General features: G+C 41.9%; 1 protein-coding gene across 7 annotated transcripts in view; it reads left to right on the top strand.

Annotated features, from left to right (window-relative positions):
• The window catches only part of col18a1a (collagen type XVIII alpha 1 chain a), a 64098-nt gene extending 46649 nt beyond the window's left edge, over positions 1–17449 (top strand). For 5 of the 7 annotated variants that reach the window (XM_081713411.1, XM_027005695.3, XM_027005694.3 and 2 more), the window contains 37 exons: positions 147–216; positions 1896–2129; positions 2820–2950; positions 3235–3261; positions 3547–3753; positions 5283–5309; positions 5831–5893; positions 6123–6209; positions 6319–6369; positions 6507–6647; positions 6770–6832; positions 7054–7098; positions 7940–8062; positions 8365–8436; positions 8519–8545; positions 8643–8741; positions 9078–9113; positions 9207–9296; positions 10319–10354; positions 10467–10526; positions 10712–10789; positions 11044–11079; positions 11178–11231; positions 11356–11427; positions 11527–11592; positions 11756–11783; positions 12195–12248; positions 12486–12511; positions 12609–12737; positions 13026–13179; positions 13303–13367; positions 13659–13787; positions 13923–13955; positions 14260–14637; positions 14923–15120; positions 15464–15573; positions 15982–17449. In XM_081713411.1, the coding sequence (XP_081569537.1) occupies positions 147–216; positions 1896–2129; positions 2820–2950; positions 3235–3261; positions 3547–3753; positions 5283–5309; positions 5831–5893; positions 6123–6209; positions 6319–6369; positions 6507–6647; positions 6770–6832; positions 7054–7098; positions 7940–8062; positions 8365–8436; positions 8519–8545; positions 8643–8741; positions 9078–9113; positions 9207–9296; positions 10319–10354; positions 10467–10526; positions 10712–10789; positions 11044–11079; positions 11178–11231; positions 11356–11427; positions 11527–11592; positions 11756–11783; positions 12195–12248; positions 12486–12511; positions 12609–12737; positions 13026–13179; positions 13303–13367; positions 13659–13787; positions 13923–13955; positions 14260–14637; positions 14923–15120; positions 15464–15573; positions 15982–16195 (3513 nt within the window). In that variant the 3' untranslated portion in view covers positions 16196–17449. The remainder of the gene's footprint in view (positions 1–146; positions 217–1895; positions 2130–2819; positions 2951–3234; positions 3262–3546; positions 3754–5282; positions 5310–5830; positions 5894–6122; positions 6210–6318; positions 6370–6506; positions 6648–6769; positions 6833–7053; positions 7099–7939; positions 8063–8364; positions 8437–8518; positions 8546–8642; positions 8742–9077; positions 9114–9206; positions 9297–10318; positions 10355–10466; positions 10527–10711; positions 10790–11043; positions 11080–11177; positions 11232–11355; positions 11428–11526; positions 11593–11755; positions 11784–12194; positions 12249–12485; positions 12512–12608; positions 12738–13025; positions 13180–13302; positions 13368–13658; positions 13788–13922; positions 13956–14259; positions 14638–14922; positions 15121–15463; positions 15574–15981) is intronic. The other 2 variants (XM_027005696.3, XM_027005692.3) reach the window with 1 other exon arrangement.

Raw genomic sequence — 17449 nt, 5'->3', positions numbered from 1 at the left:
GGTTTTTTATTTATTTATTTATATTTTTGCAAAAACTATCGATTCAATATTAGCACTGTTAGGCTTCATAAGTGTGTTTTCAGTATAGACTTTATAGGGCTGGCTGCGAACGAAATCTCATTCTGCATGTTTGTGCTCACCTGTAGACCACACCTTCCTTAAGACCCATCCAGGAGCCACCACTAACCCACAAGATACAGAATTTGCCAGAGACAGGTGAGTGTTCTCATAGCCCACAGTTTGGCCTAAACACCTATTTGTGACACCACAAGCCTCACTGAACTTCACCTGACAGAAACATTTATTGCAGCAACCTAAGAGCCTAGAGAGTAATCTGGAAAGTTTGTTTTGTTTTATTGCTTGTATTTTTCAGAGGCATTAAGACAAAATATAATGGGAAAGGTTTATTTTGGAAGTTCATAGTTGTAGAATTGCCAATTAGTCTGAATTTCGAAAATGGTATTTTTTTAATTGATTTTATTATATTTGTCAAAATTAATGTTGTCAAGGAAATGAAATCTTCAGCATCTTTATATTTTTTAAATGATGGGATGACCCAAAACTGTCTGGAGAGCATATTCCGGTATTTAGCTCCCTCTAGTGACAACTTGATATCCTACAAGTTGGCCCCAAATCTTATTGTTGCTGGATTTGAGTTTGTGTCTGATTAAAGAATTGTTATCATAGAAAACCCATTTTGAAATAAATAAATCTGAAGTAATATGTAAATATTGTTAATGTTTCAAAACACACTGTCAATGCCCCCAGCCAATACAGTTGATGTATAGACTCTAAAATGCAAAAACATCCCATTTGAAACCACTGTTTCTCGGATATCATATGAAAAATTAAGTTACATATCTCCACCTACAGCTGTTCAGCCCCACCCTCTTTAGCAGCAGTTCTCAGTCGTGTTTCATCTCTGAGTACTTTTTGAATCAGGCACAATATAGAGCAGTCAATCAGAACATGTAATTTCTCTTATAGCTGTCTTAAAGGCATAGTAACAGAAACAGATAAAGAGAGGTTGGAAAATGGTTATGTAAAAACTCTTTTTTGAACATAAATCAGCACAAACATTGTAGGTGGACATCAAAGGAAAAACATGAAACAAAAGAAACATTTTGAACATGGGCCTTTAATATAATTTTTTTAATTTAATTTAATTTAATATAATGATATCACACTTTTTCGGATTCATAAATGGTTTAAACAGTTTCCATGTCATTATATGTGTGTAGTATTAGGTAGTATCAGAATATCATAATTCATAATGGTAATTTGGAACATAACCATTCAGTAAACAACACAACTAAGTTTCAAAATGGTTTCTCTGTTTTGTTTTGTTTTTCCATAGTGGGTTTGTTTATTAATAAACATCAGACTCAGTTGAGGGTTCTGAAAGAACTTCTCAGGACTCTTGATTTTACATTTACATATCCATAGAAAATTACAATTATAAATGATTAGAGTTGAGCAATTGAGTTATGGACCTTGCTCAGGGGCCCAAAAGTGGCATCTTAGCAGTGGTGAGGCTTGACAACCTTCTGATTACTAGTCAAGTACCATAACCTCTGAGCTACCACTGCCCTTGATGAATATCTGGTTCACATGCTAATTCCCAGCGAGCTTATGTCCATATGACGGTTCTCAGCAAGTTTCTGGTTCACATGAAGGTTCACGACGAACATCCAGCTCACATGAAGATTTCAGTCAAACCTCTAGCTTGGGTGATGGTTCTCAAAGAACATCTGGCTCACATGATGAGTCTCAACAAATATACAACTCACCTGAGGAGTCTAGACGAACATCCGGTTCACGTGATGATTCTCAACGAACATCCGGCTCATATTCTGATTCTGGCTTGGCTGATGGAACACAAACTTCACTTTCAGCCAAAGATCAAAGGCGAATTTCTGGTTCCACTGATGGCAGCAGGCAAATCTCAGGCACATCGCCAGATTCACGGCAAACTTCAAGCTCAGCTTTGTATCCTGGCAAGGCATCAGGCTCAGCAGATAGCTTCCGGCATACATCTGTCAGAAGAGGGGATGGCCAGGGAGTTCCTGCCACTGTTGATGAGACACTCCACTCAGCATCACTAAGGCCAGGAGCTCACGGGCCGCGAGGTGGGTCAGAAAGCGTGGGGCTTGCTGCAAGCCTGCTCGGTGTTCTTCAGCGGACCACATGACGCTGTGCATGAAATGCTGACAAAGCTTTGGAGCTTCAGAAGTGTCAGATACTTCGAAAGAAGACAATGCTGGCAACACATGTCACATGGACTATGCGTGTTGCATGTAGCGCAGCATTGCTATGCTAGCTCTTGTTTGTTCAAAAGTAGTGCTGATGCTGCAGCTAAGGGAGCTTCTGCTGAAGGCCATATTTCATGAAGGGTAGTTTGCTCAAAAAAGCTAATGGAGTTAATGATGAATGCAAGCCAGTCAGGAACAGGTAGCCTGATTCCATTTGCATAACATCTAGCTTCATCATTAGCCTTGTTGGCTTTTTTGCATGAAATACTCCTTAAGGAACATGCTACCTTTAGGGTTGAATGGGAATAAGATTGGTTTGTTCTGCTAATGTAATTATTGTCTTTAATAAATTCAAAGAATGGGGCACATTTTCCTAGATATTTTCCAAGGTTCACATATATTTTCAGGCACTAGAAAACTGATTTAGTTTTTTTTATTTATTTATTTATTTACTGATTTATTTATTTATTTTTTTGGCATCAAAGCCAAAGGTATCAAAGTAGCATTAGAGGCGGCAGCAGTTGCATAGCCGAGTTGTCTTTGGGTCTCACTGCAGCTTTTTCACAGGCTCGGGTGGCACACAGGGACAGAAAGGGGAAAAAGGAGAGAAGGGAGACAAAGGAGAGCGTGGCCCCCAGGGGCCCAAGGGAGATGCAGGCTCCAAGGCAGGACCAGGAGTAGACACCAAAGGAGACAAAGTATGGTGAAATAATATATTCACTAGCCTGGTATTTAAATGTTTTAAATGTTAAACTGTGTTTTTATTCAAGGTCATATAAATTGTGTAAATGTTTGAAGTAAATGGACAGTAGATTGGACCACACCAGGAGATGATGGGCCGTTTGGACTGAGGCTTTCAGTCCTGTAGCCTGGGAAATATTCTGGGAGGGTTCATCTCAAAAAAGGGATGTCAGAATGTTTAACCATCTGCTGCACTAGTGGCTGTGGCAGATAGTAATTTATCTTTTATATGCTTTCTCAGGGTAGCCCAGGAGAGAAAGGAATGAAGGTATGTTATGACAGACAGCTTATGGGACCCCCAGTGTATGCATTATTACAATGATAAAATACTCTGCCTGCATCCTTCATGTTCAGTGTGTAGCATATCTTCTTTGTAGACTTTTTTCTTATGTATATCATCTCTGTATATTTTAGCAAAACTGATATATAGACTTCTCATAGATTTTTCCTAAATGTATAATTAAATGTACTCTTTATAGTCCAGTATATGCTAAGGATGTTGAAACAATGCACTTCCCCATGCACTTGGACAAGAAACCCATATTTCTTACAGGGTGCTGCAGGTTTTGGTTTTCCTGGACCAAAGGGTGAGCCAGGACTGCCTGGTCCACCAGGCCCACCTGGCTTGCCTGGGCCCATTGCCAGTGTGGTGGAGAGAGGAGATGGGTCTGTAGTACAGAGGGTTGCAGGACCCAGGGGACCACCAGGACCCCAGGGGCCCCCAGGCCCAGCTGGTCCTTCTGGCACTGATGGAGAACCTGTAAGTAGTTGCAAAAAACATCTCAATGGTTCTTCACTCCGTATCCTAGCCTCATACAGCCATTCCAAAACATGAAAACCTTTGCTTTTAATTATTATGCATTCTTGCATGCCCTCTACATGACCTTTTTGACTAGTCAAGTATGCATTCCTTGGTGAAAAATAATGGGCATCATTCACAATTATCAGCACCTCTGCCACATGATAAGGGACCATAAACTGCATTAATGAAAATGAGCTTTTCTGGATCGTGGTACTACACATGCAGTACCCACAGAGCTGGCAAATTTAGCATGTACCCTCTCTAATTAATCAGTCACAGTACATCAGCTGAATCCCAAGCGCTTCCTAACCCGAGTTGTACTGGAACAGGGGAAAACCTTGCATAATTTTCCTCCACTGGACTATAAGTGGAGAACACCAGCAAAGAATAATAGCCATAACTATTTAAAGGTCTTCTAATGCATGAAGCCCCTTCTTTCAAGTTTCAAGTTTCAAGTTTCAAGTTTGGTTTATTTGTCACATACATAGTCATACACAGTATAACTCGTAGTGAAATGGTTGAGAGTGCTCTGTCCAAACTGAGGAAAAAGAAAACAGGGGTGCATAGAAGAATATATATTCTATATATGTACAAAAATATATTAACAATGTATGCACAATATATGTATATTATGTTTATATACACAATGTACAATGTATATGGTTGTGTATGTATGTATGTACACAATGTACAGAATGTACAGATCCATTTTGTAAAAAGACATATTTACAGTTTTTATGTTACATGGTGGTAATTGAATATATATACAGTTATTGAATATATATACAGTTATGTTACATGGTGGTGGTGGTCCCCACAGTTTATCAGCTTCCCTGATTCAGGGCCCGAATGGCCTGTGGGAAGAAGCTCCTCTTCAGTCTCTCTGTCTTGGTCTTCAGGGAGCGAAAGCGCTTCCCTGACCTCAACAGAGAGAACAGCCTATTGTTGGGATGGGTGGGGTCCTTCACAATCCTCCTGGCCTTGGTCTGGCACCGCTTGTAGTAGATGGTCTGCAGGTCAGGAAGTTCCGTGTGAGTGATGCGCTCTGCTGAAAGCACTACCCTTTGGAGTGCTTGTCTGTCCTGCTTGGTGCTATTCCCAAACCAGACTGTGATGTTCCCTGTGAGGATGCTCTCGATAGGGCAGGTGTAGAAGTTCTGCAGTACCTTGGAGGGCAGTCTGAATTCTCTTAGTCTCTTATTGAAGAACGATCTTAACCACAGCTAGTATGACACTGCTCTGTTTGTGTAATATGTAAACATATTTGTGGTATTCATTATTTATATCGCAAAAGAGGCCATGTTTTGTCAATACTCATTGGTACCATGCCCGGAAAATGTAATTAATGTAGCTCCAAGTACAGATGATGGAAGCACATTGTATTCTGCCCTTGAGATGTTCAGCATAATGCTTTGTGTGCCTCAGACACTGTTGGTCATAAAGTTGAACAAAAGTGCTATATAAATGTTCTATCTGCACTTTGATAGGGTGACCCTGGCGAAGATGGAAAAGCAGTAAGTTCCCGCATGTTATGCATTCCATAATGGAACACATTCCAGCATGGGGTCAAGTGCATGTCTCACTCTTCAAATGACCATCTTCTTTTCCCTCTTCATCCATTTTCAATGGATGCTTTTCCTTGTCATCTGCAGTTTAGACTGTTTAACACAGCATTAGGACTAGTACAGAGTTGTACAATCAAAGGCCCACAGCACTGCTTGGTCACAGGACTACTCACTTTAGTGCTCTTCTGGATTCAACACAACGCCTTGATGATTAGTTGTAGTGTACCTAGAAACATGCAGTATCCTACCATGCAGTGCTGTGGCTCTCTAGGATTAAACTACCCATTCCAAGCATTAAGGAAAGTGTCATTACAAATTTTTATTGATGATGTATTTGACTTGTTAAGCTGTTAAGATAGCTTTTTTTTTTACAATGATTTTGCATTGTATGCTTTTTAATGGACTATATATACAACTATAATCATGATTTAAAACTACAATAACCTTCAGTCTGCCTCATAAACTTTTAGGGTGTAGTTGGACCCCCAGGTTTCCCGGGAATCCCAGGTAACCCAGGACCAATGGGAGAAAAGGTGAGGAAAGTGTGCTTGAAAGCCTAGTTTAGAAAAACCTTTGCCTTCATAAGTGCGGCAAATTTTAAAAAGTTTCATTGAATGGTCATTGATTCTTTATATTCAGCCTCTGTTCAAAACCAAAAACTGAATCCAATAACAAAAATCCAATGACACAGTATATGTGCTGCGTAAAACATCGTCATTTGAGCATTTGTATTTCCATCCACCACTACTGTCTCATTTTCAGGGTGACCAGGGGGAAGGTCACCCAGGACCAAGGGGACCACCAGGGCCTCCAGGGCCCCCTGGAACCCTATCCCGCTCAGACAGACCTGTGAGTACCTCACTGTCAGGCAATGACTTAGTGGTCCACTTTGAAATTTTCCCACTAAACATGCACATATGAATGTTTTAGTAATACATTTTCTGTGTTTCACTTCCAGACATTTGTGGACATGGAAGGCTCTGGTTTTATGGATATAGAGGGTGTGAGGGTAGGTGCTTCAAGTACAGTCCATATCTTATTGTATGTACAGATCTCATTTATCTTTTGACTCTGCTAAAAAGTGCTTTTTACATGTCATTCCTTTGTGCATTTGTGCATTTCTGGTTTATCATCTCTATGCTATAGGGTTTGCCAGGTTTGCCAGGCCCTCCTGGCCCTCCCGGACCTCCAGGACTGCCGGGTCCCACTAGTGCGCCGATGTCTGCTGTTTTGGGTGGCTTTGGGCCACCTGGTCAACCCGGACACAACGGGGCTCCTGGCAAACCAGTATGTCATGTTATGCTGCATAATGTGCTAGCCATTCCTAGCTGTTGGATATATGCAAGCCTCCTCCATTTTCTGACACACCACACTCTTTTTTTAAAGTGGCTGAACATTCTATTTCGTAGGGGGTTTCTGGACCACCAGGTGCTGATGGCAAACCAGGCCCACCTGGCCTCAAAGGGGAGAAGGTAGGAGTGGATTAGCAACTTAATCTCAGGCCCCCTACCAGTTTCTGAAGAGCTGTGCATTTACATCATTAGTTTCCATGGATAGGAAGAATTTGCATGTTAAATATAGACATGATAATGTTAATCCTATATGAGATTCAAACTGCATGGCAGTCCTAATTCTGCTCCTGTGAGCCTTAAGAAGTGCCACTCGCATGTATGACTGATGTCACTCTCTGCAGGGTGACACTGGCGAACTTGGCTTACCTGGAGCAGTGGGAGAAAAGGTTAGTGTGCACTGACACACACACACACATACAGATGCACCTGTGCACACACACACACACACATTCTGATGCAAACTCCTGCAACACTCTGGGATGCACATGTATTTTCAGAGTGGTGCATTCACGATGCATTAGCAATGTATTAGAATGTGGTATTCAGTGACAGCAGTCATAGACAACCGTATGCTGGGGTTTTTGACATGGGATTAAAGAAAATAACCAAAATCTTATGGTTTTTGCCTCTTTTGACTTTTAAAGCTGCTTTAGTCCCGTTAGATCTCTGCAGTGCCTTTCAGGATTTTTCCTGTGTCTGTAGCAAGCTTCTACTTTCTTCAGGCTTTCTTTGAGCTAGTCCTTTTTTTTCCCTTATCCTCCTCTGATAACCCCCCTCATCATGGCAGGTAGTACAGCTGTGTTATTCTGGGGCGAACTTGATTTGTAGCGTGTTAGATATTTTTGCGAGCATGGTTTTGATCTCATCATGCTGGGTAGTTAACTGTAAAGAAACCAGAATGGTTTTGTGTGTATTTAAAAATTTGATCACATGTGTCTTCACTTGCTACATTTGTTATATTCGGGCTGTAAATTTTGTGTGGTTTGTGGCATGAATAGATGCAGACTGGTGTTTCTTCCTCTTACCATGGCTTATTTACTCTAACCACCACTTGTCTTATTACTCATGTTTTCTGATTTCCTACATTACCCAGTTTATACTACTTTCTCCATTAATATTTTCAGAATATTGTTTGTGTTAAATATGGTTATTGTAACTACCTAAAGCTTTGTTGATACCCAAGATCTAATATTTCCCTCTTCTCACACATTTCCTGCATTCCTAAAGGGTGCACAGGGGCCTTCTGGTGCTCCTGGTAAACCAGGAGAGACTGGGCTCGCTGGGCTTCCGGGACCAATGGGACCCGTTGGACCACCAGGACCCCCGGGGCCAAGCTATCGAGTTGGCTTTGTGAGTAACAGCAGTTTAAAAAGCATGGCATCACCTTTACGAGAAAGCAACAGCTTTTCACACAACACGTAATGTGAACTTGTAATGCAGTCTTCAGTTTTTGTTGAGAAATAATTTGAGAGATCAACATGGACATCCTTTTGCTTTGAGTCCTTTTGGAGAGAACAGGCCCACCTGACCCAAAATCAGATATCATTTGGTACTTCAGACACAGTCATAAAATATCTGCTCAATTGGTGGCTGCATTGTATGTTGAGCTCCACACCTTTGCTTGTATGAGATTGCGATCTCACTCTGTTCAGGATGACATGGAGGGCTCTGCAGTAAACATGTTCGGTGGTGTACCTGGCGTCAGAGGGCCCGAAGGCATACAGGTTAGTGTCCAGTGTGGAAATAATGTTCCCATTTTATACTTTTTTATAGTTAAATTGACAGACACTCTTAATTCATTTTCAGGGCCCCCCTGGAGTTCCAGGTCTCCCGGTAAGTTGTTTGTTTGTTTCTTTCTTTCTTTCTTTCTTGTATGTTTATTCAAAATATTTTTCTAATGTTTTTGTTTTTGTGTATTTTTGATCTGCAGGGCAAGTCAGGTCTGCCTGGTCCTAAGGGAGAAAGAGGCAGCGAAGGACCTCCGGGAGTGGAGGGTCGCCCAGGGCTTGACGGGTTTCAAGGACAACAGGTACTACAGCCCTTCCAAAGCTAGCCGGCCCGTCTTTTTGTCCTGTGTGTGTCATCCTCTGATGATGTATGGCTCCCCCTGACTAGTACTCACACTCAGTTTTATCTGTGGGGTGCACAGGTGAGTTCAGGTTAAAAAAAATCTTTTGGGCTGGATTGGATGGGCACAGGCTATTAAGGACCAAGGAAAACAGTGATTTGTGGGCCCCTTCTTGTGCTGTCTTGGGATGTTTTGGGGTAAAGGTTAACAAGCTTTTTTTCCTGGAGCTGTATATCACTACCATGAACATTATGAAATTGATCACTGATGTTGATGTGGTTTGGGTTTTACCTGTAGGGTCCTAAAGGTGACCATGGAGAGAAAGGAGAGAGAGTGAGTATTTCCCCAGATGTTTCCACGCATCGTAAACCTTTAAGAACCTGAAAGTGGCTGATGTGCAAGCGGTTTGATGTACTCATGTTGTAGGGTGAGCCGGGCCGAGATGGTATCGGCCTTCCAGGCCCACCCGGCCCTCCAGGACCTCCAGGACAAGTCATCTCTCAGCCTTCTGATGATGTAAGTAATAGTAATATTAATAATAAGAATTAGTATTATGTTCCATCGCTCAGTTATACCTATTTGGAGTGCTGAATAATTGTTTGCTTGTTTATTCCCCAGCATAATACTGTTGTTAGTGTCTTTTTGACCATATGAGACTATGAGGTTTCCTATCCTATCTAAAAAATATTTGTTTATCTTTTTAAATCCCTTCTTAAACCCTTATCTTTTTAAAGGTTTATTTAATAATAGGGCATATTATTCAGTATCTACATATTATTCAGAAGTAGTCAGTAACTACATTGAAATATGAAAAGATTTAACAAGAACATGAAATGAGACTTTGGAATAATCAGTAGTTCCTTGGAGTGTAAAGGGTTAAACACGAAGTATTATGTATTAATTACAAATGTGGTACACAGAAATTGAGCAGGAAAGTGATTGGATCAGAGAATAGAGACACATCATGATACTACCAGCTGTTTGCAGTTGTTGCACATAATTGCAGTCTTAACTTTCAGATTTGTTCAGTGACAGTCATATTATAAGCAATGATTAAAAAAAATACCATCTTAGTTTTTTCACTGAACACTTACCAATTTGGCAGATTGTTTTGTTTTTTTCAACCTTGTTATTATTGCCAATGCATCCATGGTAAGTAAGAGCTGAAACAGGTGTTCAGATGTTCCCTTTTTTTTCTTTGTGCGTGTGTGTGTGTGTGTGTGTGTGTGTGTGTGTGTGTGTGAGAGAGAGAGAGAGAGAGAGAGAGAGGAATGCCTATGAACATTTCCTCCATCTGAGAGATGCTTGTGCAGTTAGACAAGCTAAAGTAAGGCTAAGCTCCAATTTACACTCTCATAAAGACATGCTGTCACATGAGACTCTGAAGGAATCTTTTCACAGTTCTTCTGTATTTGGGGGCTTTGGCACAATACTCTGATGCTCTTTCTTGGCCCACCAAACAAGAAGTTTGGAACATGCTTCGTGTGAATGTTGTGAAGCATGTCTGTTTTAATAAGGCACATTGCTGTTCTTTTCAGGGTGTAGCAGGCATCCCTGGCCAAGCTGGATTCCCAGTAAGTGCAGTGTGTCTGCTGAACTGTTTGCATTTGTAGTACAGACCCTTTAAAACTGTGACATCAGTCAGTGAAGGGTGTCTGCTTACATGAGGCCATTGTTTTCAAAAAGGGCCCAGTGGGACCAAAGGGGGAGACAGGGGACCCTGGCCCCCCAGGCCACGGCATTAAGGTCAGTCACTCTCACATGAGCTGAATCCTGTATTTCTTGGGTGGGTGTCAATGTTGTCAATTCCTAATTTCTTGGGGAATCACATGCGCATAAAGTATGCATCACAGTATAGTATAAAATATATCAGAGATATTTTATAAGGGGCCCATGAAGCTACCCAATTTGAAGGTATTCTGTGTTTGCAGGGTGAGAAAGGAGAACCTGGTCTGGTTATTGGACCTGACGGAAGCCCTCTTTACCTCGGTGGACTGGCCAGTCACAAGGTGACGCCTTAAAATCTGACATTAACTAATTCTAAAATGAACTTCTGAACCAACATATTAGTTTCCTTGCAGCTATGGGTTTTTTGTTTTGTGATCTTGACAACTAAAGACAAATGTACATACTTCAGCCCCAAACAGTGTTCTGTCCGATTTAGACAGTGTTCTCTCACTGTTACTGTAAGCTGTCGATTCTGGTTGAAATGCAAATGTTTCCGTATTGTTTAAAATTAGACTATTTAATGTGGGTTTTTTAGGGAGAGAGGGGACCTCCTGGACCAATAGGACCTATGGTGGGTTTTATATATTTTGGTATCACAATTCTCTAGTTTGATGCAATTATATCTTCATTGTCTAATGACTCTGTCTCTCTGGCTGTGGACTTGCACAGGGGCCATATGGACATCCTGGCATGAAGGGTGAGATCGGAATGCCAGGCAGGCCTGTGAGTCCTTCATTAATAAAGCAGAATATTGAAACCTGTCATTACAACATGCCTGAATTTTCCACTGCAGAAATAATTCAGCTAGCATGAGTTTTGGCTAAGTGCCCATGTGGTGTCATTTCAGGGTCGGCCAGGAGTGAATGGATATAAAGGAGAAAAAGGTGAACCAGGCTCAGGTGCTGGATACGGCTACCCTGTGAGGACAAATTTTGTAGAGTATGCAGTATTCTCACCTGCTCTTTTTCCAAGTGAACTGTTGTTGTTCCTAAGGGTGTCTTTTCTGTGTCTTTTCAAGGGCCCAGCAGGCCCTCCGGGGCCCCCTGGTCCCCCAGGGCCTACCTTGTCTCTGGACAGGTTCAATGTATGTACTTTTTCTATATATTTGATTCATGTGTAATTCATGCGTAAAAGTTGCTAAGAGCACTTTACATGCTGAACAAGCAAAGAGGTGCAGGATTGATTATCTTCATTTTCAAAGCAGAAACAGTACACTTAGGCTCCAATCTCTTTGCCCTTCATTTCAGAGATATGAAGATAACGGACGCTACCCAGGTGAGCTGGCTGGTATATTCACACTAATTTTTATATTGTTAAAAAAAAAAAAGCATAGCCAGAAGCAAATCTCTTAAAATAGAAGGCGATACTTGTCTGCCTAAGACTTGTAACGATAGAGATAATACCTGTCAGCCATTAATGTTAACCTGCCAATGATTTCTAAGTTAGTTATTACTGCTTTTTAAAGTACTTATGCATATTGGATTGTCCAGCTGATGAGGCAGGCAGAGATGGTTAACATGGGACACCTTGGCAGTTCAGTGTCTTGCTCACAGTGGTGGTAGCTTAGACTGGATTCATGGTCACTTGAGTCACAGGTGTCCTAATCGGGTGTCAGGAGTTATAATCAGCTGAGCTACCACTGCTCATTGGTCAACTAACTTCTTAACCTTTTATTTCTTCCTACAGCTTTGAAAGGAGAGAAAGGAGATCGTGGAGCCCCTGGTGTTCCAGGACCACCAGGTGAAACCACAATGTTTCAGTTATTTCAGAGCAGTTACAATCTAAATTTGGTTTCCAAAATACATTAAAGTAACATAATTAGAATTTTTAAGGGAAATATGAAACTCTTGATACTGTTTGTGAAGCCATCCATAAGAATCCTGTGAAGCATGTGTAGTATTAACCAACAATTAATGGCATTGATTAACATAGTATGTTGTATAATAATTACATTTTTTTTTGATGTTTGTTCTGTAGGCAACTTTGACATTTACACTTTGAAGGTCAGTTCATTTTCTCTTTATTACTTAGAACTGCTGGGTGGCGCGGTGTGTACTGAATGAATGTGTGTTTGTGCTGTGTGTGTGTGTGTGTTTATAGAGCGAACTAAAGGGTGAACACGGGGAACCAGGACTGAAAGGCGATAAAGGAGAGCCAGGTGGCAGCTTCTATGACCCGCGCTTCAGAGGTGTGACATCACCAGGCCCTCCAGGAATCCCTGGACTTCCTGTAAGAACTCGTGGAGCGGGTTTGGTGAAAAATCCTTACATACTTTAATACAAGAGTGACAGACTGCAGATTTGAAAGCTGCAGACCTAGCTACAGTTTCAACAGACATGCCTCAACTCAGCAACTTATCATGAAAGCATTCGAAGGCATTCAGCAACTTATCATGAAGGCATTCGATTGCATGAAGTGAGTCAGAAACAGGAAACCGCTAAACTGTAGACTACAGGACTTTGACACATCTTGTCTGATATCATCCTGATGATTGCTTTGATCATAATCTTTTTCCAGGGTCCTAAAGGAGATTCTATCAGAGGGCCCCCTGGTCCACAGGGTCCACCAGGGCCTCCTGGCATTGGCTATGATGGCCGTCCAGGAAACCCCGGACCACCAGGACCTCCAGGGCCTCCCGGTTCCCCTTCACTACCGGGTGCTTACAGACCTAGTGAGTCAAAAACACCTTCTTCCAAAACTTGTAAAAATCTGTTATATCAGCACATAGTCAGTCTGTAGTGTGTTGTATTTCTCTGCATGTGAATGTTGTTTTTTGATTGTTTTTCCCGTACAGCGGTTGGGATTCCTGGCCCCCCTGGTCCCCCGGGTCCACCTGGCCTCCCTGCCCAAAACAGTGGTGTAAGTAGCATGCAAGCAGAGCTCATTACTCACATAATGCCCTTGTAAAACAATCTTATATCACCCATGTTTTGTTAGGTATGTACTGTAAGAGGGACACTCACTCACTACACTGCAATTCGCTGAAAGTTTTGTGTTCATCGGTCCAACAATATTATGAGTGTTCTAGAAATTCCTCCATTTCAGAAAGCCTAAGGCAAGGGTGTGGTATAGCTGGGTCCTATCTAAGATAGGAAAAATTTGTCACCGTGTATTTACAATTTACATGTAATATCCTGTAATATTTTATAGGTGGTGATTTTGAGAACACGTGATATAATTCTGACAGCATCATCTAGACAACCAGAGGGTTCGCTCATCTACGTTGTGGAGAACAGTGAGCTCTATATCAGAGTGCGGGATGGCCTCAGACAAGTCACGGTAGAGTGCAATAGATGGACCTTTCTTGTGTACCGTTGAAAAGAAATACTCTGGTGTTAATCCACCAATACATACAAGCAGCACAGTACTTCTTTGACTCTGAATACCTGAATATGAAATTCTTCTTACTTCCAGCTTGGAGTTTATAAGCCCTTCTACAGAGATTTGGTAAGCAGTTTTACATCTGAATGAAGAGTGTGCTAAATCTGTACCCTTTGGATATGTGCAGCCAGCAGCGAATCAAAGGAAAAGCAGATACACATGCATTACTATAATGAGATATGGCTCTGCCTTGCTGGCTCTCTCTCTCTCTCTCTCTCTCTCTCTCTCTCTCTCTCTCTCTCTCTCTTTCTCTCTCTCTCTTTTTCTCTCTCTCTTTCTCTGTCTCTCTTTCTCTCTCTCTCTCTTCTCTCTCTCTCTCTCTCTCTCTCTCTCTCTCTCTCTCTCTCTCTCTCTCTCTCTCTCTGTCTAGGACAATGAAGTGGCAGCAGTGCAGCCGCCACCGGTGGTGCACTACTCCCAGGGCCACTCAGCCAGTAGCGGCGCGGAGCATTTCGCCCACAGCGAATCCGCCAGCCGACCCATCGAGCCCCCGGCCCGGCAGCCCACAGAAAAGCATGTGAGGGAGCCACCTCCACCTGCCCCCCTGGACCCCCGCTATGACCCCCGCTACTCCTCCCACCCAGACACTAGGTACCAGCCCCAGCCCCAGCCGGACCCGAGGTACCAGCCCCAGCCGGACCCGAGGTACATCCCCATGCAGCCGGACAGGTACCCTGTCACCCCCGCCCGCAGACCCAACCTGCCCGTCCACCAGCCTGAGGGACATATGCATACATCAGGACCAGGGGTGAGCTCACTATACAGATTTTCATTCTGTTGTTTTCTTTCACAAGCCATCAGGCATCACTGCATAGTGTAGTTCTTTCTAAGTGCTGATATGCAACCCTGCAAAAAATATTGAAAGCAACCAGAGTAATCCAATCTGATTACTATGAATATTTTACTTAATGACTCATGCCATTGAACTGTCCTTTACAGGACATACTTAAACCTCTGAGAACAATGTATTCAGTAGAACCAATTGTCCTTTATCCTGTTTTGCCTGGAATTGTCTTTTATGCTATTTGGACAGCTGCACCTGATCGCCCTGAACAGCCCTCAGGTGGGTAACATGCGGGGGATCCGCGGAGCCGACTTCCTGTGCTTCCAGCAGGCACGAGCTGCAGGCCTGAAGGGCACATTCAGGGCCTTCTTGTCCTCCAAGCTGCAGGACCTCTACAGCATTGTGCGCAAGTCTGACAGACACACGCTGCCCATCATCAACCTTAAGGTGCTTCTGCTCCTAACACTGCACCATTGATAAGAATCAGGGACCCAAAGTTTTGCTTCAAATTCAGGCTTAAAATGCAATTTAAAAGACATTAACTTATTCAAATGTAGGGCTTGGGAGCCCATGTTTTTTTAGAGCATCCAGTTTGTTAGAGCATCTAGCTATTTTAACTTCAATCAACGTTTATCAACTTCAGTGCACAGTGCAGTATGTTCTTGACTCTCCTGATCAGTTCAAGTCCCTTCGTGTGCTGAATGGGTGTGTGTGCCCAGCTTTCTAGTGTGAGTTACTCAGGCGTCGTCTGTGTTCAGTCATAACTCACCGCTATTTCCATCCTCTGCAGGACCAATTGCTGTTCAACAGCTGGGAATCCTTGTTTGGAGAGGGCAGGATGAAGAGCAATACTCCTATCTACTCATTTGACGGTAGAGATATACTGAGGGACAGCGCCTGGTAAGACTCTCACTTTTGACATTACCACAGAGCTGAGCAGAAACTTTGTTCATCATTTGCCAGATTATAACTGTACATCTATTAAGCATGTATGAAGCTATACATATTCATACAGTTGATTTAATAGTAACATATATAGTTACTATAGTTACTACTATAAAGCTTGGTAAATAATAGCACCAAATCACTATGGACACTAAGCATGCCTTCAAACCAAAGGTAGTTTGCGGGGGGGAAAAGTGCTGTCCTCGTATGACCCTTGAGGGGTCTCACAAGAATACCTGAAGAATCTTCATGTATGCACATTGTTCCACTGTACTGTCTAGCCATGTGTGAGGAATCACTGGTAAATCAAATATAGAAAATGTCTAGGTGTCATTCCTCCCCTCTCCCCACCTTGTGCTCTAGGCCAGAGAAGATGATCTGGCATGGCTCAGATGGTAAGGGTCACCGTCAGATGGATAACTACTGTGAGACGTGGCGGACGGCAGACAGCGCTGTGCTGGGTCTGGCCTCCTCGCTGCAGGCCGGCCAGCTCCTGCAGCAGACTCCCAGAAGCTGCTCAGGCTCCTACATAGTGCTGTGTATCGAGAACAGCTACATCACACAATTCAAGAAGTAAGGAGCCCAACCATCCCATAGAGTGGCGCTATAGCAATTGCCAGAAGAGGACGATTTGTACCACACACCCCCTCCCCTGAATACACACAACCATCCTGCTTATAAGCATAAATTACAAAACAAAAGACAAATAGACTGAGTCTGGAGAGAGGCTGCCTGGTGTTCTGTGGTTCCCTATGTAATGCTGAAGAGACAGGCAGAAGAGAGTGGTGCTGACCCTGTCTGTGGAACAGACCTCTGTCTCCAGCCACTGGCACATATTTTCCAGGGGTGGCTGAACCAGGTGAAAGAGGCAGGGTTTTTAATTGTATCCATATAAAAAGAACTTTTTACATGAAATGTTTGTCTCTCATGTTGTTTTCTTGTTTTTCTGTTTAGCATTGTTTTTTTTTCATGTCTTCATTGGTATATTTAACCAGTTTTAGCTACGTTTTGTGTAACTTTGTTGTTGTATATTGCTTCAGTTTCAGACATGTTGGATACTGAGAGGCAGAAAAGGCAAAAAAAAAAGTTTTTAGAATTTACAAAAAGTAAATATTTATTCTACAGTAAAAAGAACTGATAAATCAGAGAAATGATGAATTTGAAACAGGAAAAAATAGTGTACTTCTTATTCTATTTTAGCTAGCACTTTTTTGCAGTATATGGGTTGTATATATATATACAGGTGAAAGAGTGAAACTAAAATAGATTTTCCTGAATTAGAACTACTCTAATGAAAGAGTCAAAAGAATAATTGTGTGATTCCTTTAATAATTCAATGTTTAGCCCCCTAAAGGACTTTTATAAAAATTAATAAATGGGATCATCGGTATGTAAAATGTGATCATCAAGGGAAAATTCTTCTTGTTCATTCCAGATCACTTTATACAGGATAAAAAGGCAAGAGGAAAAAGTAGGCTTAAAAATACAAAAATCCATAATTTTTATACATGGCCCCTAGACTATATACTGTTAAAGATTAAAATTTGTTAAAAGTTTTTTTATTCCAGCTATTTAAAAAATCCTACACTAGATAGAAACGGAATTCCAGTTAAGTTCCATTTGGTCCTGTTTCCTGTGTGAGTAGTCTAGATCCACAGAGACCCACTTCATAAAGACAGTGTAGATACATATGAAATTTCAGATCCTGATTGCTCCAGAGCTGGTGATTGAGTAACATCCTGTGAAACTCGAGTCTTTTTGTAACCAATATGTGCTCCACCATTTTTGCAAGGCACTGAATAAACGATTTTTGAAATTCACAAAAACAAAA

This window comes from Electrophorus electricus, chromosome 4, assembly GCF_041902795.1.
Source record: "Electrophorus electricus isolate QZ-2024a chromosome 4, ASM4190279v1, whole genome shotgun sequence".
NCBI lineage: Eukaryota > Metazoa > Chordata > Actinopteri > Gymnotiformes > Gymnotidae > Electrophorus > Electrophorus electricus.
Note: the sequence above shows the minus strand (reverse complement) of the source record. Positions and strands in the feature narration are given on the sequence as shown.